Here is a 26697-nt window from a genome sequence, read left to right on the forward strand (position 1 = left end):
GCACTATATAAATACTGGCAGAGTGGGCAGCTATCTCTTGATAATATAAAGTAACAAATTTTTAAGGACAGTTTATAATTCTTTCTTGTTTGGTTTTTCACTTTCGTAAGCGATTTTTATTTTACATGTTTATTAATTTTTTATTGTACTATAATAAGTAATTTTAATAGTAACAATTTATTGTGATAATTCTTTAAAATAAAATAAACCAATTTTCTTTAAAACTGTGTGATTCGTAAAAAAATGTTTTTGTAAAAAATAATTTACATAACAACTTTACTAAAAAATTACCAATACATTTTGTCCAAAGTAATTTATAACTCTTTTTATTAATGATTAGCAATTGTTACATTATTTCATGGCTTTATGGACAATCATAAATCACTATTAAAAAATGAAAAAAAAAACAAAGCTAAACAATTTAATAACAGTTTTAAAATAGCTTAAATTATTTAAATACCTAATTTGAAAAAAAGCTTAAAAAAGTTTAAACTATATAAATAAATACAAGATTAATACTTCAAAGTTCTATCTAAAATTAACTCCTGTTCTTTCAAATACTATCACCATATTTCATAAAATTTGGCATTTACAGTTTGTTTTTTTTTTTTAAATTATAAAGTAATTTATAGATAAACTTTAACTTGAAATTCCAATTTTAACTCTCTCTCACACAATCGTGTCTAGAAGTTACTGGCTTTTGAAATGAGTATTCTCTTAATAATTCTATTACACAAAGCCTATATGTTACTAAAAAAAGGTGTAGTAAACTATAAATTATAAGATAATTATAACTTCTTTTTACTTTCAACAATATAAATTATTAAAAAAGCTATATAAAAATCACATATTATAAATTAAAACAAGTTTTTTTTGGACACATATGACCTGTGAACTATGAACTTTGTGATTCCCTTCTCTATAAAAGTAGGCTTTGTTAAAATCATAACATCATAAATTACAATTAGTTAAAAAACAACTAATGGTTTGGATAATGTTGAAAAAACAGTTGCCAATGAAAACTCAAAAAATGTATATCAATGAATTTCCCAATAGTTGCTTTGCTTGGCATGAAAATAAATAATATAGTATGATCAACAATTACAAAAATAAAATCATACACATAAATAATCTCACTAACGAAAAATCCAATATAAGAAATATATACAAAAATAAGAACTACGTACATTATTGCACTAAATTTCAGTGATGTTTTTATAAATATAATATTTTTACTACAAATGTGATATTTTCAAAAAATAGAAATATATGTGATATACATCAGAAACATGTAGAAAAAGCATAATTTATTTTCAACTAATTATTTTTAATTAGGCACACAGTTAATGAGATTAGATAAATTATATTATTGTTTTTTTATTTACATACTAACTATATACATGTAAAAAAAATCAATATCTTCAGAAAGAAAAAAAATTTGTTCATGAAAAATTTTATGCTACCTCTTTACATAAAAAAAATTTCAAGCTTAATTATTAATTATAATTTAAATAAAAAACTTAAAAATCTACAATTCAAAAATGCATAAAAAAAAATTGTGCATTCTATTATAAAATTTAATTTGATATTGTTCGCATACAATATACTAATATTATTGTTTACATGATTTTAATTAATTATAAATATTTAAAATCAAAATTAATTTTAAAAAAATAATTATATCTTTTGGAATTATTAAATGGATTTAATTTTTAAAAAGTACAAAATCATAAAAAAAAAAGTGTAACAATAAAATTATTAAATAATATTATTAGGGATATATGAAAATAAACTGATAAAAAACAAACTTTAAAGAGAGTTATATAACCTAACTTATAACAGACTTTATATTAACCATAACAGATTCAAATTTTTTATTAATCATGACATTCAAATACTAAGGACTTAGGAATAATTATTATATTACAGGATTCAGAGAATGTTGACTAACTTAGTGAATGTGAGTGAAAAAGAATGGTGTATTGATGAAATTTATACCAATATATTTTTGGAGTTTTAATAAAGGCAAGTGCAGATTTATGATTTCAGAAATGTTATTTTCACACATCAGTATATTAGTTTGTATTCAGTGTAGACATAAACACCAAATCAAATGGGACTCATTTCACAATCTTTGGAACTTTTATGAATTTTTCTTTATACAGAATAAAGTAAGGGATATTTTGATTTATTATTTGACATGTTTCTAAAAATCTTGGCTTCTAAAAGTTGACAGAACAGATTCCACATGCTAGAAATGTTATGTTTTAATTTTGTGTACATTTTTTAAAAAGTTTTTGTTGAAAGTGTTGCGTTTCTATAAATCTTTTCATTTCTTCTTTACTTTTTATTTATTTTTTTTAATTCTTAGTTATTAGAATGAAAATAAACATTAAAAATACACTACAGCCAAAATTGTGTGAATGAAGTGAGATTAAATTACTATATAATATTACAGTGTAATACTATTTAACAGTGATACTATATTTACATTATTACTAATAACAGTGAAAAACTAACAAAATACAGTGACTAATTTTATTTTTAAATTATATATGTATCATATTATGTAATAAATGATATAAAAATAACGTAGGCAGGCTGGCCTGGCTGGGCTCCAGCCAGAGACTTTAATACCTTTTACTTTGACATCAGATTAAAACTGGGAGGGCTTTTGAATCGTTTGCCACTAAAGTGCTACACAACGAAGATGAGCAGGGGTGCCGGCATGAATTTTAGAGTTAGAGTTGGTCATGAGGGCTAGCATGCCAAGGTGTGTCTGTTACAATGATCGACTGGGGACTCTGGGATGCCCTTCGCTGGGGTAGGGCAAAATAAAAGACCCAGACCCAGCTGCTGGGTTGGGAGCCAGGGGCGACTTGGTCAAACCCAGTTCTCCCTAATCAGTAGTTAGAGGTGTGAGGCTTTAAAGGGTATAGACCAAGACTAGGTCTCTGGGAGAGGCCTGGTAACGACATAGTCAGGCTCTGTACACCTCTTCTCAGAGATTAGAGGCAGCCAATAAAAAAGATCCATGGGTGGGGGGGGGGGACTGAACTGTCATACTGGTAGGTGAGGAGGCCTTCTTAGAGTTGAAGGATGCTCTCCTGGGCTGAGCTTTACTTGATTGTATGTCTGGCCCAGGGGAGTAAGGGAAAAAATGATATAATCATATTTAAAAAAAATAAATTCTGAAATAGCAACTATCTAAGATTAATGGTGGCATAATTCATGAGCACTATATGAAAAATTCAAGGTGACCAAACCTTTCTCATATGATGACACAATTTATTTTGCTTAAATTAAAAGAAAAATGATTCTGAAATAGAGCAGTGGAACTGAAATAAGTAAGCGATGTATTACAAATGTGTGAAAAAACATCATGCAAGATAAATCACAAACCTACAAATCATAAAGGTTTGTGGTCCAACTTGCTATTCATGTTGAAGAATTAAAAAAGAATATTGTTACAGAATGTACAATAAACACACTTATGTTAAAGTAAAACTGAATTTTTTTCAATACAGTAATTTTTAAGGGGTGGTACACTGGTTTATATACAACACATTTTAAGACTTCATCAGGATATACTACAGATTTATGGGGCAAAACTAAAGAAATATACATTTTCCCAAGATATTTTGCTGTCAACTTAGTGTTATATCGGCATGCTTCAAATCTATTTCAAAAAAGATTAATGAGTGAGTAAATTAATGGAGGGAAAATTGACTGATAACATATACTGACCTAAAAACCCATAAACATATATTAACTTTTGAAGTTTTACATGATATACTAAATTGCTCTTAATCCCTCAAATTCTTCTTTGAAAAAACCTGATTATTCAAAATTCAAAGAATATAAGTTAAAAACACAAACAATAAAATTATCAACATTATTTTAAAATAATTCAGAAATAGAAAAATAAACATTATACTTTCAGATCAACTGCAGTGTATTACAGATAAAATAGAGGTGTACCAACTGATATCAAATCATTATAAAAACCTGAAATACAGAATGCAAATCATATTACAATAAAAAAAATCTTTGAGTTATCTGATGTAGCTTTATTTACAGAGAACCCTTATTCTATTGTTTCTATTTTTATATTAGTCAAGTACTTTTGAGTTGCTATGGTGCTGGTTCTTTAAGTGACAGTGTATTCAAATCATAGTACAGTATTACTTTCTTAGGCAAAAATTCAATTTCAGTAATATAAAAATTGATAGCACATTTCACTGAAGGAGAGCAGTGAAATGCACTAATAAGATCAGTGTTCTTATTACAAAATTCATACTTAAATTTAATCATTATAATAAAAAAATGCCATTAAAATTAAAATGTAATATTATAATTTAATTCAGAAGTTAATAATGAAAGTCAAATATTAAGCCAAGATCAGGATCAAACTTCAGAAATGCTGAAAAGACACTAATGTACAATTTAAAAACTGATTTAAGGAAGAATACCAGTCAAACAAAATGTACACTTTTACCATAACACACCTTCAAGGGTGTCATACTGCATGCTTAGAGTTGATGCAACTGCAGTCATGTGTACAAAATATGATCCCAACTGCATAATTTGCTCTTCAGCTATTACAATGTAAACATGTCTGCTCTGCTAGCAGTTTTCATCATGAATGAACAACAAGCAGTGATCTGATTTCTCTGGTTGGAGAAGGACGGGTTCGGATTAGATAGCTTTCCATTAAAAAAGAATCGTCCGAAGAGTACTGCTAAAATTTAAATTAATAAGTTATTTAAATATTTTTGACTTCAATGAAAAGTCTGTCGTAGAAAATTTAAAATAAAAAGTGAAAAGGTTAAACTAGAAGTAATTTAATATAATATAATAAAATTATTTATTATATTATGTTTAATTTATATAAAGTCCAATTTAATGGCTTAATTAATTAAATTAAATTAAAATTAATCGTCCTCAACAAGGAAGGCAACACATTTTTAAGTGTGACAGTTACCGTTGATGAAACATCGGTTCATCACTATGAGCCAAAAACAAAATGCCTCAGTATGGAGTGAAAACACTCAAAATCTTCAACAAAAAAAAAATTCAAGACTGAGCCATCGGCAGGAAAGGTTATGCTAACAGTTATTCGGGACATAAAAGGGCCTAAACCAGTAGACTTCATGGAAAAGAGGACTATGATCAACAGCACAAGTTATAATGAAATGTTGGAAAACAATCTGAAGCCAGCAATTTGCAACAAACGCCAAGGTCTATTATTGAAGAAGGTATTGTTATATGACAACGCCTCCCCGCACAAGGCTTGCCAGATCATTCAAACCATTAACTAGTTGAATTTTGAGGTACTGGAACACCCTATCTACAGTCCAGCTATTGCTGCTCTGACTTTTATCAGTTTGGACTGCTTTGTAAGGTTGTAAATTTTCCACAGACTTAGATGTGCAGAAAGTGGCTTCATGATCAACCGAAAACCTTCTTTTCAAAAGGAATACTCAAGTTTGTGGACTGCTGGACCAAGTGCATTGACAAGGGATGTGCATATGTAGAAAAATGATGTTCCCCAACTTTGTGTAAATAAATTGTAAAACAAAAGTGTAGATAATTTTTTACTCGCCCTTGTGAATTATAATTGTTCATTCAGCCTGAATTATGCAATATAATATAATATATTGTAAATAAATTATATATTATAATTTTATTTTAATTATAATATATAATTATATATTTTATATTTTTTTTATCAATGTAATTTATTGTAAATAGCATGGAGTTTTCAATTTCCTAATAAAAAAAGAACAGTTCAATAAATTCAATAAAGCTTAAATATAATAGGCCAGATTATTATTAATTTTATAACTTTAACCTTATAATTATTATAAACAATTTTACTCTGTACATATGGTTTTGTGTCATTCCACCTACAGTATTATATTACCAATGTTTCCTTTCTGTTGTAAATGTTTATTACATTTATATTCCTAAAAATATTACAGACTGGTATACTATCTACAGAAAGTATTTATACTTTTTAGAAATCGTATTGCTAATGAGCCTTTTCATTGTTCATAGCTATTTAATATGTCTAGTACATGTTCTTTTAAATTAACAATCATATTTGTTTACAGTTTATGAGGCTGTTTATAATGACTTCTCCTTTCTGTTTTTATTTGTTATAATTTTTAAGCTGTGTTTTATTTGAAATTGTATAGTTTAATAGTAATAATTAATTTTCAATCAAGCCTGACCTTCATGTTATCCATTTATGAATGTCCATATTAGAAGTTTTACAAGATTTTAATTTCAGTAATGATATCAGGAATATTGAAACAATGAATCATGTTCTCAAAATTATTAATTCAAAAACAGCTACATGAAAAAAAATTAATATAAATATTCTGCAGAAAGAGAATAAGAGGTACTTAAATCCAGCAGAGCAAGTAATGAAAAATAAGTTAAAAACAATTATTTAATTAATTTTAACATTATAAAATAGATCAGTAACAGATTAACAATAAAACTGAAAAACAATTTTGTTTTATGAATATAAAAGAAACTACAAAAAAATGAATTTGTTAATGTTTACAAAAAAAAAAAAAATGGAATTAAATAATCAAAATAATAAAAAAAAAAAAACAATTTATAAATCTGGAATGTTAACTCAGAATAAATTAAATTAATATATCACAAATTCAGATTAATAATTATTAAATTATTATTTTTTTAAATAATGACGAGATAATGAACTAACAAGTATCATCTAAAATAATACAAACAATAAACTAATAATATCTTAAAATAGGCTCAAACTTGAGTGATGTTTTATCTGTTAAATGATACAAATTTTCCATACCAGTTTTTTCTCTTTTATAAGATATGATATACCTAACAAAATTTTATGATTATAATTTTTTATTTTTTTTATTTACGTTGTAATCTGTGAACAACTTGAACCAACTTGTGAACAATAATCCATCTCCTATTTCAATGAAATGTGGATAAGTATGACAAATAAACAAGGTGTAATCTTGCAGACTGACCATTCCTGAGATGTGATTAACTGAACCCTAATCACCGAAGGACAACTGGCATCAACTGTGTAGTATTCAAATCCATGTAAATGTAACTTTCCTTTACTGGAATTAAAACCTGAGAACTTTTAACGTGAAAATCAGCTGTTTTTTAACACTGCTATAATATCGTAGTAATAATTTCCAAAAGAATCTTCAGAAATAATTAACATCAATAAAACTTGAATAATTACATATAATGGTGAAACTGAGAAAATATTTGTGCATAAAAAAGTGTGAATTGCACAACTTAGTTTAGGAATGACAACAAAAAAAATTAATTTTTTTCTCTAATATTATTTCATTATTGATTGTCACACTAAAATTGTAAAAAAAAATAATTTTATTATACTAACTTCTAACTATTAAAAATAAATTATTTATCCCAAAATTAAAAAGTACAAATAAATTAAAAGTAAAAGTTAATTGCTGGTAGAATTTTCTATTTTATGAAAATTATTAAATTAAAAAATTAATTTTCTGCGTAATTTTAGTTTAATTTACTAAAGAAAATTATTAAAATATGACCAGAACATTTTTTTAATATGCAAATACAGTGATTTTCTCATCAGAAATGGTCAATCTAAATCTGTTGTAGACTACATATTTACTGGTATATTTATGCTTACATTACACTACACCTGCAGCTATGCCAGCCTGTCAAGCTGGTAGCAGTAACTGCATTTGCCTATATACACGCACGCACACGTGCACACACAGACCTGACAATAGCTGGAAAACTGGTTGAAGAAAACAAATTGTTTGTTTTCTTATGTTGTGTATGGCATCTGAGACCTATTACATGGAAGACAGGTGATGAAACTTGGGCCTCATGTGTGAATGTTGAAACAAAACAACAATCTATGGGGTGTGGACAAACTATCTCCAAAAAACAATGACAAAAATGTATGAAAATACTACCTGTACGAAAAGTGATGGTTACATTTTTTCAGAACAGATAGGGAGTCATTTTTGTTGAATTCACAAAGTATCGCGCTGTAATAAATGCAGAAGTATATTGTAAGACATTAAAAAATTCTATGGAGAGCAATCCAAAACAAGCAACACAGAATGTTGACTCCTGGGATTTTCTTCATCTATGACAATGCATGTACACACAGAACTAATCCCATACTAAAGAACTTTTCGCAATTTTGGATGAGAAATTTTTTATCATACTGCATACACCCCAGGTTTGGTAAAACAATTACTCTTTGTACCCTTACATGAAAAACTGGTTGGCAACTAACCGCTTTGATGACAGTGAGGGGCTCCAGGCAGTCATGGAATGGCTGAAAAACCAGGTGACAGAAATTTTGAAGAAGGGATTCAAGAACTCATCCACAGATGTGAGAAGTATCTCAATTTGTTTGGCAACTATATAGAAAAGTAATTTAAGAATTATTTTCAAATTTATATAATAAATCCAACAACTGTTTCTTACAACTATAACTCGACAACTGTTTTTTTTTTTTTTTTTTTTTAATACTAAAACCATAAGATACTTTCTGGACAACCCTCGTATATCAACAGAGAACCAATGCCATTCAGTGAGTTGAAAATACTTTTTTTTTTACTTTTAAAGAACAATTTGTTTCAATAATATTAATAGCAATATAGTTTATAAATTTTAATAATTAAATAAACAATTAAAATTGAAAGAGTTATCATATTTTTGTTTATTTCAATTTCTATAAAATAACACTATGCATAATAATTTTTATTGAAATATAGGCCTAGCATGCATTAAATAAATACATTTTTATATTTTCCTAATGCGTATGTCGCAATCTGTTCAACTAGTAAACAGTAAGCAACCCCCTCCCACAATGGTACAATGAGATGAGGATGATAGTATATATATATATATGATATGTAAATGAGATGTAGTCTTTACAAACACAGGCCAACCATTCCTAAGACATGTGGTTAATTGAATCCCAACCACCAACGTATCTACTGTCTAGTATTCAAATCCGTATAAAAGTAATGAAGTTTTACTAGGATTTGAACCTTAGAACGTTCAACTTTGAAAACGTTGAAAATCAGCTGCAAAACAACTGATTTGTGACATCGAGTTAACCACTACACCACCCTGATGGGCAATAATGTATATACAAGACAAAACTGTTGTCTATTGTTGAAGTAAAACTAAATATAAAATAAAATATGATTTATTAAATACATAACTGGTTATTTCAGAGCCACATTAAATTTTTTGTACCTATAACAAAATAAGAAAAATACACATACACATGTGTTTATTAAAGTTACTGTACTACTGTACCCATAAAAAGGCAAACATGAACAAAGCTACCTCGATATTTCACAGTGTTACGATTTTATTATTAAAAATGTGTAAGAAAAAAATTTTAAGAAATCAGTTCAGATCAAAGCGAAAATGTGAGCAGGTAAATAATATACAAAACTACCAATTAAATATTCATATTTAATTGGTAGTTTTGTATATTATTTACCTATAGTTTTTTTTAAATAAAATTATAAAACTAACTTGGGACACTAATCATTCTATTTTTTAATTTGTAATATGCTTCCACAAATTTTTGGTTTTTACAGAAATTTACATTTTTATAAAATGTAATGTAATCAACATATATGAAATTTAAGGTTACTCAACAAATGTTTCATTCTTTCTGAATGAAAAATCCATTTTTTACATTAATTTTTTAATAAATATCAGACATAACAGAAAAAATTACAGAATTTATCTGAGATAATGGGAAAGATCATGTCATAAAAAATTCCAAATAAAGTAATCCCAAATCAAAAGAAAAGTAAATGATAAACTGATATGATTTTTACCAACAAATTTAATAAAAAATTAAATAAAATTAATAATAGTAAATAGAAAATCAATATAAATTTTTGAATTATTAATTATCAATTAAGAATATTAATGCAAACAGTTATGTTAGTTTCTAAACTAACATAAATTATCAAATAATATACACACATAATACATAAAACAAACCATTATAGATACAGTAAGCCAGGCCTATCACTTCAATGAAAATGTCAAATGTTCAAAATTAATTAAAATTGGTTCTAAGAGAAAATATAGTTTATTTATATTTTTTATGTATTAATAAAAAAATACGCATAAAAAATTGTTATAACAAAAACAAAAATAAATAATTAACTGGAGACAATAATTTGGATAAAATATAAATCATTTGTATTAAAATTCTTTTAACTTCTATGATAAGTTCTTTTTTTGTAAAAGATTAATTGCAATGTAAAATTTTAATTTATCGTAAATAAATAATGACAATTTTGAATTACTTTATTATTTTCAAAAATCCTGTAATACTATTACAGAGTACTTTACAAGTATAAAAGAACATCCAACAGGAATTTAAAAAGTATTTGGTGAAAAAAAAAATAATCAGAATGAAATATTTTTACAATTAAATTGAATTATAACAGTCAACTTTTAATTTACATTAAATATGATTATTAACAGAAAGAATATGGACTAAATTTTTTTTTATATAAAGAATTTGTCAATAGTTACGCAAATTACTATTCTATTAAACATGCTAATATAATTTTTAGTATTTAAAATTTTAATTAATTTGGTACTTTGGCTACTTAAATGACATATAAATAGCATAATAAGGAAAGCAATACAAAGTTTAAAGTTTATTAATACAGTTTACATACTAGTAAAAATTTCAGAAACAGAAAATTGAAAAATGTAAACATATAAAAAATATATGTAATGTAATTTTCAGGGTAATCAATAAAGACAAAATTACTGTTAAAAAAAAAACCAAAAACACAACTCAATCAGTCTATATCATTATGTACATATTAAATATAATTTCAGAATATTTTTCAATAAAATCATAGCTTTTGTATTTGTTTAGCTGAATATTAAACCATTTTAAACTCATTCTTTGAGTTTAAAACAATGTAATTGTTACATATAATATATTTCTTTCTCACTTTTTAAAGGACGGTATAAAAGAATTATAAACCTAAAGCAGGCACACATTAAAAACTGAAAATCATATCATGAAATTTGAAATCTGTTATTAATTCCACACAATTTAAATAAAATCGTACAGTAAAAATTTTATTACATTTAATTATAAATATTGTCCCAAATTAAAATATCATACAAAATAATGAGATAAAACTTTGAATCTACAAACACACACTGATTTAATAAAACTTTCAGCTGTGTGATCGATTACTGTAATTTCCAATTAACTTTTATGGCAGTTGTTTTATTAAGCAGTAAAAATCGGATTCATATATATTAGAAAGTAACAAGATTTGAATTTCCATGTTATTGGGGTTCTTAGATCATTAAGGTTTAAATAATGATTGGTTGGATTGGCTGTTTAGCCTGAAACTGAAGAATATCAAGTGTTAAATGTTATTGTGCTTAAGGCTTGTTATAAAATGATACGTAATCTCATATTAAAAAAAAATTAAAGCAACAATAACAAGGTTTTATAACTTTTAAGACTAAAGACCAAAACAAACAATTATTAATTTGCCAAAAATGTAACTCTTAAAATATATTTATATAATATATATATATAAATTACCTCCCTACTGAATATATCCTCATATCTTGTATTTCAATATTGCTTTAACCATTACACTTTCATTAAATTTTTAAATTCGGTTAGTAATTTTTACATGATCCAATTTTAAAATTGGATTTAGGATTTTTTTAAATATCCATTTTCTTATGTCGCCTTACCCAACTGGTAGATTTTTTAATAATATTTAACTGAAGATTTTTATTACTATGCTTTGGTTTGTGTTGTAAATTGGTGCAATACTACTTTACACTTTTATATTATTTTTTATACATTATACTGTAATCATCAACTTTAATTGAATAATTTACTGTCATAATTAATATATAATTTTGCATAATAGAAAAAAGAAGTAATCTGTTTTAAGATATAAAACATGAAATTATGATAATAAAATCAGGAACAAAAGAAAATAGAACAGCACAATGTAAATTATGTCATATTATGATAAAAAAAGTAAGAAATGCTACATCGATGCTGTTGTAAGACAACAATATAGATAACAGTAAGAAAATAAAAATGAATGTTAATGTCTCAAAGAAGAAATAGAAACAAGTTTTAACAAAATAGACTCTTAATTATGCATCTCTCAATTAGGCAACTATAACAGCAAAGGCATTGAAGCAACATTGATAAAACAGAAAAATAATAATATGACGTTAAGGGTGGTTTTATCAATTTAGAAGACAAATCAGATTATACAATGTGGGGCTATCCAAACAGATTCACTAAAGTAATAAGGGGAAGAGAAGAGTAAGCTTGCCTTAAATTCAGTATCAGTGAAACAGCCTCAAATGTAAATGTATGCCATCAGAAACATGTACAATTAAAGAAGGAAAAATTATGCTAAATTTTAAAGTTATTTTTAAAATTTATCAACAAACTATGGTTTTATGCTGTAGATAATAACATATTATTTTAACCCAATTTCATAAAAATAAAATAAAAAGGCATTGAATGGATTTTTCTACTACTGAGTCTGCAATAGTATGACTGCAAAGATAAGTAATCAATTTACAATTTCCCAATGATTTACGACTACTCTCCAGATATCAATTAAGTCCCCTGCAGCAAGTCTTCATTAATCTTAATATTAACTTTTTAGATACCGTCAGCACAAATATTACAAACATAGGTTTTTTTTTGTTTAACCTCCAGGTCCACCGTTAGGCATGCTTCACCGGATGAGATGAATGATTTGAAATTTATGTGAAAATGCCATGCCTGACTGGGATTCGAACCCAGAACCTTCGGATGAAAGGCCAAGATGCTACCACTTGTGCCACGGAGGCCGGCTACAAACATATGTTAATAATATACTTGTTTACATATTACTAAATGTAAACAAAATAACAGTATAAAGGTTCCTATTGTTAAGTGTTTTATATATAATTAAAACAGATTAAGAATGAAAAGCTTATTTCTCTTAATTTAAATTATATAATCCGCCACAGCTAATCACAAGTTTTCTAGTTAAAAAGTGATTAATAGGGTTTCTTTTATTTATTAAAACTAATGCATGTAAAAACTTTTATTACCATTCATTTTTCTCAGAAAACTTTTTCAGATAAAATAAATCATTACAAATCTCTCACAATCAGGCTTAATTTAATTGTATGTTTTATTATATAATTATAACTATTATTTTAAATTAACAAATGAATTCACTTTAATATTTAACCGTACTAAACGATTCTAAACATAGTATTATAAAATGTTCCAATATCATTTTAAAATACTAAACAATTTTCCGTTTAACTTATTTTAACTGATATGTAGTGATATTCAACAATTATTTTATTATAATCCAAAATCATTAAAGAGGTAATTAATTCTTTCTTTTTTTTTTAATAAATAAATAATAAATCTGACTGAGTTATTTTTAAGGATACAAGCTACAATTATGTAGTTTGCAGAAGATAAATCCAAAATATCTCTACTAAGCTGCTATAAAAGTAGAAAAGCATTGCAATTAAACAAAGTTATATATATATATATATATCAAAATAATGACCACCATGCTAAACTGATTCAACATAAATGAAACTTAAACCACCAAAACACAGTAAACAGGTAAGTTAAACTTACCAAATTAATATCAAGATTGCACAAAATCAATTATTTTTTTAAATTTAGAATTTAGAAATTCCTGAAATTATAACGTTTTATAATCCTGAAGTTTGTTACGGATGAACATGCAACTCACATCAATTATTTTGTGAATATTTTTTATAAATGCAAATGACGATTTATTTATTATATAATTATACAAAAAAGATGTATAGACCAATCAGAGTCCATTTTAATTTAATGCTAATAAAAATCTGTTAAATATTATTGTGACAAAATAAAGTCACATACCTATACACAGCTTTTTTTAAATTTGTTTAATAATGTGAATTACACTATAATTATGTTTAATAAAACTATTACTGTATCAGTACACCTAATAGACTTGTTTGTATTTATGTATTTTCATCACAGGGCAATATTGAAACAAAAGCTGAATAAATCTATTTGCATTTGGGCTATGACCATAGCAGCTGATAACCGTAAAACTAAAATAGGTACTATTTGGATAGACTGGTAATACTTGTTTAAGATCAGAAGTGTAGCTGAATGCTTTCTTGAATACAAATTAATGAACATTTCAAAAATTTTTTCACAACTCTTATCTTAAACATTTTTGTCGTCTATTTCCTTTCCAAATTTAATAAAAAATATAATTATATTCATTCTACTTTCTTGAAATATACAAATATAAAAACACCAAACAGATGTAAATATAATAAAATAACAATCAGCTATTATATCTTTTTAACAAACAAAAAGATAAAGAAATTAAAAATCGCGATTCTAATGTTCATTATTTATTTATGTAATAGGCCCAACTGCAACAAAAATTATGCACAAAATAGAAAAAAAAATATAAAAAACGAATAATTATCTTGTCTTTTTTAATTACACATTATTTAAAGATAAAAATAAATTAATATTAACACTTTACACATTTATTGAAATATTGTAACTAAATACCAGCCACACAAAACAAATGTATTTAATACACTTTTCTTAAAAAAGAAATAAATAAATAAAGAAAAGATGATAATAATAGTAATAATAATGTAAAATTAATCTTAATCTATTTTATAATTAAATAATTTTATAATATATTTGATGCTGAACTTTAAATTAAATTTTATACTCTGAATTCATTACACCGATTTTCAGAAAATAAAATTTTCCTCTTTAACTGATAACATACAGGAGTATTATATACTTGATAGTTTATGAGCTATGTATGTTTTACGATATATCTTTAAAATGATGTTTGTTTTTTTGTATATTAATTTGTGAAATTAATTTGTTTTACTATTCCTCCATACTGTTAAATTATATTTTATATTCTATAATATAAACCGTCTAGTACAGAATATTGAGAGAAGACGATGATTAAGATATTGCGTAATTTTATCGTGAAAGTACTTTCGCAGGATCCTGTAAAAGTATTTTCGTGATAAAATGAAGGTAAGATATATCTTTTATTCTGTATTAGGTGGTTTATATTACAGAATTAAAAATATAAATAAATAAATATATTAATCAAGTATTTAATATTGAAACAGGAAATTCTCTTTGTTTTTCAGATATGTAATAAAAAAATGTAAAAATTGCAAATCTTAAATGAAAAATTTATGTGAAAAAGATATTAATTCTCAAAATATTTCATTTCAATGAGCAAAACTATGAAATATTACCTAACACAAACTAGTGTACTGTTGTACAGTGTAGTTACTGTACAACAGATAATTAAAGTTCATTTTTGATGAAAATTTTTATTGAAAATAGTCATAGAAGCTAATAATTATTTTGAAAATGTTGTTTTGTAGATTTAAGCAAGGAATACCTATAATTTTTTTCAACATTAACCAACAAAAAATAAAAGTTTTATTTTTAATTGGCAGTGTTAATATTAACATACAAGATACAAATATTCCTATTAAAATAATCAAACAGTTAGCATCAAATATATTAGAAACATATATTTTAAAAAACATTAATGTCAGTTACTTGAATACTCTAACTACAAATGTAATAAATTAAAAATACATAATCTTATAACAATAAATACTTTTTGTAAAAAAGAAAATTGGCATTCTGCCTGGAATGTAAAGTAAAAATATAAATACAGTTTTTTTATGTTATGTATTTAAGTAACATATAATAATTTTCTCTTACTTTTGGAATATTTTAAAAATTATTAATAATAATAATGAATAGTAAGTATTGCACTTTTAAAAGTAAATTACTGCAGAATACTGTGATTATTTATATAAAGAAAAAACTACCAAAAATTTTTAAGCAATTTATAATAATACTATTTAATGAAAGAAAAATAATTAATTATGCAGTTACTTAATTAGTTTAATTAAACTTATATATGTAATATCCAACATCATTCATCAAACTCTTTTTCTTTAAATAATTATTAAAAAATAAGATCAGTTCTCTTATTAACACAAATTCTCTTTTTAACACAAATCTGAAATGAAGAAATAAGTGGGCTCTAAACATAAAATGAATGACTTTTGTTCTAATATTGGCCAGTTTCTATCTTCGAAAATGCACTTAGTTGTTCTATATAATCGCAAAAAGATGCCTGTGCAGTAAATTTAAAATCATTAAAAATATAAAATTTTACATTTTCAATTCTTTATTGCCAAAAATAAAATCATACTTTAGTGACCCACTTGATAAATTTCATAAATACTAAGGAATGAGTAATTGATATTTTCTGCAATTTACTTAATTATCAAAGCAACAAGAGACTTACACCCAATTACAGTCACTATCATAATTTTTTAATGTATGAATTGATCTTGAATTAGCCCAGAATTCTGTCATAACAGAATTTTACTAATAAATGTATTTAAGTAGACCGAAAGATAAAATCACTGAAGATAGAAGTTACAAACATTGAAAATTCTGCCATTAAAGTCCAAGATTAGTTATGCATATAAATCCATCGAAAGGCAAAGTTAAAATTATATTTGGCTATTCGTTATGGTTTGGTAATTGGGATTTAATTAACAATACTCTCCCAAGTCTATATATAAGACAACCGCAATCCAACCCCATACTGTAACCAGGCGTACAATATGCTATAAGTCAGCATAAAATTCAATTCAGGTTATGAAATGATCAATACACACTCTATAACTTAAATATGTTATATATTTTAATTACCCTATTCAACACATAAAAAGGATTTCATTAAAATTAATATCGACAAAATTATGGGCAACTTTATATTTTTATAATACAAAAGCACTAATCTGAAAGTAATGAGTATTTAGTAATTTCACTTAGAGGGGTTGGCACACATGTGGAAATCAAGGTAGACCAGTTAGTTAATATCATTTGCTATGGTTAATTACAGGTTTAAAATGACAAATTCTGGTAGAGGCCCTTTTTGTACTTTAATAACATGATACATTTAAAGAACACATAAAAATTTGTCCCCCATATTCCACAAATGTGATGTTATCACACAGACGTAGGAAATTCAGATAGCACGTTTTCAGTTACAAGCCTTACACTTACTTTGGACATATTAGTTCCCAACTTCTATTTAAAAAAAAAAAACAAATAATAAAAAAATCTTTGAGTGGCAAGTAATTTACAATTGATGACATGGTGTAAAGCTGTTAAGTGGTAGTTAAAATTGTTAAGAGATACAGAGAGGTATAACAAAATAATTTTGAAACTCATCAATCATTATAACAATACAACACTGCTGGAAGCATTATTATGGAGAGAAATTTATAAAGTAAGCAGTTAAGAAAAATATTTTTATTTTAATAAGTTCATATTAAAAATTGTTATAATAAAATAGTCTATAATTAATATAAGTATTTATAATTTTGAAAGTAGCTGCTTCATGATTAACAATTTCCTATTTAAATAACATATTATTTAACATGAGTTTTCAATCACCTGATGTTTATAACATAACATTAAATGAGAATTGTTAATAAAAAAGATTTAACACACTTTATAAATACAAACATCAATATCAATTCATAGTTAGAAAATACCAACCTATAATTAAAAGAAAAAAATGGAATGTACAAATAAATTTTCCAAAATAACGGAATGTCCTTAAATAGAATATAAATCATATATGATGTCTGCTTAAATATAAATGAACAGAAATAAAGTAATTAATGTAAGGAAAATCTTTTGTATATTATTTCACAAAACTCTTGTATTTTGTTTAAACACGTTAATAGAATAAATGAACATAAATAACTGGTAAGACAAAAAAAAATTAATAAATAAAAATTAAACATTATAGCATTAATTCTGCTGCTTGGTGAAGTTGTGAACAGGTGTAACTGTTATGTAAATAATTAAGAGGATATGTACTACAGTAATTTGCTAAGATGCATAATACGAGTACATATACAGAACATTGATTGCTCAGCTACAATTCTATGAAGCATTCCATTTTATTTACAGCAAATACAAAATTACTGTAACTTTTTAAATCATAAGACTATTACAAAATTTTATATAATGAATTGCTTATAGATAGTTAAATTTAACAAATTATAATTAGCAAACTATGGGACACTTCATTTGCACAACACAAGATCACAGATCTTGTAATGAACGTTATAATAAAAAATGCAATCTTTTAATCATAGTGAACCACCAAGTAATTTTTTTTTTAAATCTTATTAATACAAATTATATCAACTCATAAACTTAATCAAAATTAAAAACAATACTTGTTACTTGTACTAATCACAACCCATACATTTAGATGCTTAAAAAGAAATATAGTTAAAAGCAGCTGGAATTTGAATTTTTTTACAAATTGTTTTCATATAAAATATCTAGATAAAATACAACTATAAAATTCAACAAATTATGTTAATGCGTAAATAAAAACTGATAAAAGATATAATAACCAGATTGATTGCATTTCCCATAACCACAACTATTGCATGATATATACAAGTATCATTAACATAATATAGAGCTGTTACACTCTTGTTTGTTTTGATGGTAATAACAAAACTGATTTTTTTAAAGTTCTGTAAACAATACCCCTTAAAACTGGTTTCATTCCCATCATTAATTTTATAAAACATTCAATTTATTTTTATAGATTATTTTATTAGACATATTGTGGTACTCACCTTACATTTCAAAATTTGCAGCTGAATTATCACATATAACTTAAAGATTTTATTTTTTATCCCAATTTAGGAACAAATATTGGCAATGATTAACAAATCCTTTAATAAGATGATTTACAGTAATTCACCTTTGTTTTACAGAAATAAAAACTGCACGCAATCATATACTGGCTACAGAAAAAAATTTTTTTGTAAGATTGCCTCCATGAAGAGACAAGGTACTCAAAAAAAAAAAAATTAATAGCATACTCCAAGTGAAAAAATGGCAGATGCAAGAACTTCTTTGGTAGGTAATAAAGGGAAAAAATTATATAAAAATAAAAAAAAACAAAGCATTCAAAAGAGAAGGAAATAACAAAAATCAAATGTAACTTCACTAGAGTAACAAATGTAAGAAAAAATAAGAAAGAACCACAACATATTAGAATACGAGAACTAAGAACTGTTCTAGAGTTTTATGGTATTTTTCTTAACATACGGTACTTTCCTAAAGGACCTCATTAATTAAAATTACCAAACATCCATCAGTTCAATTTTTAAGTTTGTTCAACCTTCAGATAGTTTTAATTAGTGCAATTATTATTATTATTTTTATAGTGCAATTATTATCTAAATAGTTTTATACTTATGCATTATAAAATTTTCTAAGTACAAAATTACCAAAAAGCAATTTTGATTCCATAACTATTAACCCCCTCACCATTATTGTTGATTAATTTTAATAACATCTAATCAATCAATCAATTAATTAGATGCATAATTATAAAATTCCTGAATTAAGACTATTTTAATTTTATAGAGGTTTATAGATAACTCCTTATTAGAAGTAGGACGCTCTTAAAAGCAGTAGAAAAGTTTAATTGCATTCATTAAAAAAACATTTTTTAAATAAATAAAATTAAATGATCTTATTGAAATTTAATGGATACATATGCAGTCTTTTAATGTAATCAACTATAAAAGAAGTATGGAATGTTAAAAAAAAAAATATTAAAAACAGAATTTAAGTAACTGTTTTTATTTGATGAATGATATCCAAGTTTTCAATCTAACAGAAAAAACTATGTTGAAAAAATGCGATAAATAAACACATAAATTAAAAAAAATTATACAAAATAAATAATATATGTACTTAGACAATTATTAAAATAAGACATATACACAGTATACATAAAAAATTAAATTAAAACAACCTTGATGAAATTTTTTTTTCTAGATTAGTAATAATAAAAAAATTAACACTAAATTTTTTAAATTACATTTAATATCATGGAATTACCACACACCTTCTATTTAAAAAAAAACAAACATAAAAAAATGAATGATGGCACCCTGTATCATTTAAAAATTATTTTAAATTACCTTGTTTAAGTAACAAAATATAAAAAATTTAAAAAAAGAAACTATTTCATTAAGAGGAAATAATACGCTAAAAAAAATTGATTGAATACTTTTCTCCTCAGTCTATACATGCTTCACTTATTTATAAAATCAATTACTACTATTACATTATGCATACAAAATAATACGAGCTATATTAATATTTATCCCTGATAAGTAGTGCTAGGGTATTTTATTGTTAATTAATTTATAATAATAATTATAATAATAATATTATTAATTAAGGTACGAATCTACCTAACTGAAATAAATTAAGTGCGTCATGCTATGATAAAAATTCACGTTCAAGCTCTGTAATTGATGGTCTACGTGTACGTGATGATTCACGACTATGGCGACCATGACGTCTGGAAGCCTGTAACGGGACTGTTGAATCACCATGCGGAGGAAGATCTAATAGATTAGATTCAGTCATTGTAGCAGTAATTGGAGAGAATCTAACTCTTGATACAGAATTTGAAGAGCTTTCTTTAGCCGATACGTAACTGCTGTCTTCACTTGTTAAACTATCAGGTGGTGTTGGGTTTGTTGGTGTTCCTAAAATTTTAAAAATAAATAATTACTTAAAAGAAGAGCACATTTAATGAGTAACACATTAGCACATTAGCTGCATCACATAGAAATGGATATAAATGTTTTAGTCATGCAGAATTTTTTTTTATAACATAAAACAGAAAATTAAATTTTTAACAGTTAACAATTTTTAAGTATTTTGAAAATGTTTTTATATACATTTTGTTCACAAAACAAAACTACCCTTATGCGGTTTACATCAAATTAAAAATGAATAAACAAATTTGTTTCTTACTTTTTTTAGTTTAAAATTTTAAAAAAATATACCACTCTTACATGAGATATTTTATGATGTGATGCAAGCACAAAAACTTACAATTTTACAAGTTATCATCAAATGAACTACTTTCTTTCATATTAATATATAATGTTGCCAAGATTTATTAAAAAACAACATTAAATTATATGCAAAAAATACAAAACTACATCTGAAATATTTAAAAAAATAAATTGTTTAAAGAAAACAAACATACAACAGACACATCACAGAAAGTAACAAAAAACAAAATCCTAATATTTTTTGGCACTTTCAAAGAAAAATGAAAGGGATTTCTTTAACATCATCATATGAGTGTTCTAAAAGCAAAATTAGAATTTGTAATATAATACAGAAACAAGTGTTGGTGGAAAGCATGAATATTAGGAATAAAAAAGGTAATTGAATCAAGCCTTACGGCTAAGTATCGACTACATCAGTGCTGTGGTCACAGTTATTAAAATCATAACTGCACAACTGCCACTATTAAAAAGAGTTAAAAGGATCTACTTTTATCATAAATGTAACAAAAATCTTCTGTTTAGTGAAAAACCTCTTCTCAAAATAAGATACTTAATCTAAAACTGAACTTCATCAACAATATAGGAATAAATATTTTCAACAAGAGGTAAAAACATTTTAATTCGATAACCATTTTGTTAATGTTTTCAAAGGTTTTATGCTATTTCTGATAGAAAAGAAAATCACAAGTTAGCTTCCAAATGTTTATCAATTAATTTAAATTCAAAATTTTACCACATAGCATAAACAATAGTCATAGTGAGTAAGGATTTTGTAAAAATACAAAAAAAAAAAATATGTAGTGAAGCATTGAAACTCGACATAAATATTCATTCGTATCAACTCTTTCAGGAATCACTGAGCCCACAACATGATTAAGAGCACTTTGTTTTCGAGGAGGGAAAGCGATAAGGTTTCAATTTTTTCCCCAAATAACTCCAAAATAAGCATCTTATCAAATAATAACTAAAAAACTTTACAAAAGCTTATAAAAATCAAGGATATTTCTTTATATAGAGGTGATCATAATAGCCCTTCTACTAAAGTCTACAAAATACTTGTAATAATTTTCATACATAATGAAACCATATTTAGAAGGGCTGTTTGGAAAGTTCTCGACCTGAAAAAGAAAAAACCAGATTTTTCAGAAATCGTTATTTCTCAATTTAGTCAACTTGCAATTCAGAACATTTAGACAAATGAGTTTCCAACTTTTTAAAAACTTCAGCATAACATGTGATGTACAATCTGCAAAATAAGCGGTTGTCTCAACTTTGATCTCATCATCTGAGGTCAAATGATGTATACTTAAAAAACAGCTAACTGGAAGTAATCGCTGGGAGCCAGATCTGGTAGATAAGCAAATGTAAGAACCACTTCAAAGTATGTCATGGAGTTTTACAGCAATAAACTGAGATATATATATATATGTGTGTGTGTGTGTGTTGTGCGCAGGCACATTTTCCCAAAGGAACAGTATATTTTTGTGCACCTATAGCCTGAATACCACCTTCAATTAGTCTAATAGTAAAGCGTAATTACGCTTTACTATTAGACTTATCATTACTCCCCAGTGATGATTCTGTCTTTACTAGGTAGTCTATGAGCACATCATAAGAATCCCAAAAAACCATAGCCACGACGTTTCCTGCAGATGGAACTGTATTAACTTTTTTGGTGCATTTTCACTTGTTCCCACCCCCACTGTTTGATCTCTGGATATAGTGGTGAATCCATGTTACATCTACTTTTATAAAACGTTGAAGAAACTCAATGAAATTCAGCCAAATGCATTTTTGGTAGACTGTGGTCAACAAACGCGGCACCCATCAAGCGGAAAGCTTTTTCATGCTCAAAATATTTCTTGTAAAATGTAATGAGCAGGGTCTATTGAGATGTTTTTCCATATCAGAAAGCTTTTCTACCTTCAGTTGATAATCTTATTATGGCAATGTGAATTTTTATCACAATTTGATCATTCATAGAGGTTTTCTGGGCCTCTCTAGATGATCATCATGAATGGATGTACAATATTGTTTAAATTCATCAGCCCACTTTTTTAGAGTCGGAAACAAAAGGGAAGAATCCTTTAACTGAAATCTAAATGTTTTTGTATGTTCGTCGGGATTAAACCTTTTAAAACAAAGCATTTTACAACAGCTCAAACTTCAGTTTAATTCATTTTTCACAAAATATCAAAAACTTATTCAATTACAGTGTAACTGAAACTTTGTAGTACAGTGTCTTAAGTATTTAATTCATTTTTCACAAAATATCAAAAACTTATTCAATTACAGTGTAACTGAAACTTTGTAGTACAGTGTCTTAAGTAACATATGTGATAATTATCATAGTCAATTGGTCATACTTGCACTATCTCTGTGTCAGGTCGAGAACTTTCCAAATAACTCTAATACATGTATTAGTTCTCTAAAAAGAAATTAGTAAATTGTACTAAATTTCTTCTTAGAATGTATACCGGCAAATCTTTAAGAAGGAGGTCGTTTTCTACAGCTAATGAATAACAATGCCATTATATATAGCTAATTTTTTTTTTTAACGTATTCTTCAAGAAAACTCAGTATGTAGATCATGCAAACAATCTAATGAAAATTACTCAAGTAACGTAAAGTGTCTCAAAACCTAATGAACAATTCTTTGAGAATCCTCCTTTCAGTCATCTCTGGTTCAGTATTTTATTAATACATACTACATATTTTAACATGATATTACATGCTAAAAAAAAATAATATAAAAAAATTTTTTCAGGCTAAGATGTACCAATCTGCCTCAATTCTCCAAAAATCTGATCTAATTTTTATACATAATGTTTTAATACCTATTAGAGCAATCTCTAAAAAAGTCTAATTCAACATTTTTTTATCTCTAGCCAGAAAAAATAACTGCATTACGTTACCATTAATGCTCAACACCATTTGACTTGATCTTGGGGGAGAATACACATACCTACATTTCTTTGCTGAATCCACCCACCGATTAAAAGAGAAAAGAACATGGATATATCAGTATTTATCAACACCTTACACCACTACCACATTTTCTGTTGCCTTAGATTAATATTTTTTTTTAACATGCCGACTTTTTGATAGACATGCTTCACACTACGTAAATGTAAATTTTTCTTCAAAGTAATAATAATCTTTTTTATGTTTTATTTCATTTCAAAGAATTTGATTATTCATTAATTAGATTAAGTGGAATTCAATAATACGTTTTTATTCAATAATCGATAAATTTTTAATTAATAAAGTAATACTAAAAATAAGAAAAACCTCAAGCAAAACTGATAGTAACCTATTTAAAACAAAAATTGTTTTCAATATATTATCGTGCATGAAAAGCAGTTACATTCCCATACATAGATGTATATATTTACCTTTTATCTTATTTTCAATAACAATAAAAATAGTGCAATAAATTACAACCAAACAGGATACTTTATATGCTGCAATCCCACCTTAACAATTTGCTTTTTGTCAATTTCAATTTCTTACAATTTGAATAGATTCTAATTTGTTATAATCATTAGAATTTTATTTCAATATCAAATAAATAATTCACTATAATGTTTAATTTATACTACTATAGAAAACGTTTAGAAATAGTTTATATGGAACATTATACGTTATAAAATGTGAAGCAAGTATACAATTTAATAAAAAATTAATTCTTAAATTTAGATAATTCTGTTTTGGCTACAAAGTTAATTTCAACACAATAATTTGTTTTGCACAAACTGTTGGCAAACCTTTATAAAGTGCAATATACATTTTTCACATTTTTTTTAATGAAAACTGAAAGGGACATATATTTTATCCAGAACACCTTATCTGTCTTAAACTGTTTCTAAAAACCTACAGTTCAGTTGTAGTAAGTGGCACTTCCCTTATCCCTGCTTTAAAATAAGGCTTAATTAAGTACAATTATTCCATTGTTTCAAGAAAAAAGTATTATTCATAGATTGTTTTTTTACAGTGTAATTAATGTATATTTTAATGCAATATATAACAGAATGAATATGTTATTTGAGCTAAATAAAACTATTTTTCTGATTTATAATGACAAGAAGATAAATTTTAATGTAATAAATATGTAATTACAATTAGGGACTCGCTTCCAATTTTGATGAAATTTGTAATATATCTTATTTAGGATCTAAGTTATTCATTCATTATAACTGAAATTATTCATCGGAAATGCCTTTCACCCATTATATACCTTGTAAGTTACGTAGTACCATCAAAAATTTTGTAATTCAGCACTGTACAAGTATAATATACATTATCTTCCGACTAAATAATTTGTTTTCAGTGAAATTAATTTAAGAATGAGATTAGATTCACTTGAGACAAAATTAAGTTAGGTTAAGTGTAAGATGTGAGTGGGTTTTGGTAAATGTGTAACATACAATATTTATAGAGTAAATAACTTAATTTAAGTGAAATTTGATTGAGTTTAGTTAGGTTTAGGTCAAGGTTAAGGGTACACTTAGGTGAAGGTAACTAATTATTATGTGTACTGAACTTCGTACAATATTAATACAACCTTTTACCTAACCAAACATAACCTAATGCTCGCTTTGCCTGCTAACCTTGTCCAATTAACCTTAAATATTAAATTGGCAGATTGTTAGGCTGAATCCATAATTGTACACAATAACCAATAATTTAGTCTGAAAATAATGTATATTACACTTGTACAGTGCTGAATTATAACATTTTTGGTGACTGTTCTGTGTAATTAATGAAGGACTTAACTTTGCTGAAAGTCATTTCTGATGAATAATTTCAGTTATAACAAATACCTTATGTCCTAAATAAGGTATATTCCAAATTTCATCAAAATCAGAGGTGAGTCACTAATTGTATATAATTATGATAAATATTGTCAATATTAATATTATATTTAGTAAGTATCAGATAAGGGCAAAATCTGTTGATTTTCATTTTGTCGTGCAATTATTAATATTTCACGTTGTTATATATTAAAGTTACTTTTGCTGGCTATCATACAGTCATACATAAACTGAGATGAGAAAAATAAATATAGAGTTCTTTTTTTTAGTCACAAAAAATCATTTAATATAAATGAATTCCACATATTCAATACACAAGGAGCAGTTCAAAAGTAATGGCCATTAAGTTATAAATAGCGATTGGCAACACAGATTGGTTCTTGCTGCAACTGCAACAGCTTTAAGTGGTCTGTTGGGCATATAACCACCACATTGTTGTCAGTCTATTAGTAATGAATTGAAATTGTTTAGGAGGGAATTGTATTTTCTTTCTTTTGATAATTATTTATTTTTTAGTTCCTATTTTGAGATTGGTTATTTCTTTATTGTTTTAATTATTATTTCCTTTTGTGGTGATTTATTTTACACTTCCAGGTGGCAGAATTTTATGCAGTAGGTTTGAAGAAGCTTATTTCAAGATATCAAAAGTTTTTGGAATGAAATGCTGATTATGTAGAAAAATACAGTAAATATGTTTAAAACCAATAATAAATTTTTCATTTTTTCAACTGTTTTCAATTTGTTATGATCAGCCCTTACCGAAATGAACTGTGCCTAGTAAGTTTGA

At 25.8% G+C, this 26697-nt stretch overlaps 1 protein-coding gene and 1 long non-coding RNA gene across 4 annotated transcripts in view; one reads left to right on the top strand and one right to left on the bottom strand.

Annotated features, from left to right (window-relative positions):
- On the top strand, positions 1–26638 carry LOC142331761 (uncharacterized). 2 transcript variants are annotated; one of them, XR_012758083.1, is made up of 4 exons: positions 1–105; positions 12794–12975; positions 18985–19129; positions 26505–26638. It is a non-coding gene; the product is annotated as an uncharacterized LOC142331761 (long non-coding RNA). The 2 variants fall into 2 exon arrangements; XR_012758084.1 differs by lacking the exon at positions 12794–12975 and having other exon boundaries at positions 13–105.
- Positions 19878–26697, bottom strand: part of LOC142331760 (mitogen-activated protein kinase kinase kinase 11-like) — a 532753-nt gene continuing 525933 nt past the window's right edge. For both annotated transcript variants that reach the window (XM_075377837.1, XM_075377836.1), the window contains one exon: positions 19878–20781. In XM_075377837.1, the coding sequence (XP_075233952.1) occupies positions 20510–20781 (272 nt within the window). In that variant the 3' untranslated portion in view covers positions 19878–20509. The remainder of the gene's footprint in view (positions 20782–26697) is intronic.

Source organism: Lycorma delicatula, chromosome 10 (assembly GCF_047948215.1).
Source record: "Lycorma delicatula isolate Av1 chromosome 10, ASM4794821v1, whole genome shotgun sequence".
Taxonomy (NCBI): domain Eukaryota; kingdom Metazoa; phylum Arthropoda; class Insecta; order Hemiptera; family Fulgoridae; genus Lycorma; species Lycorma delicatula.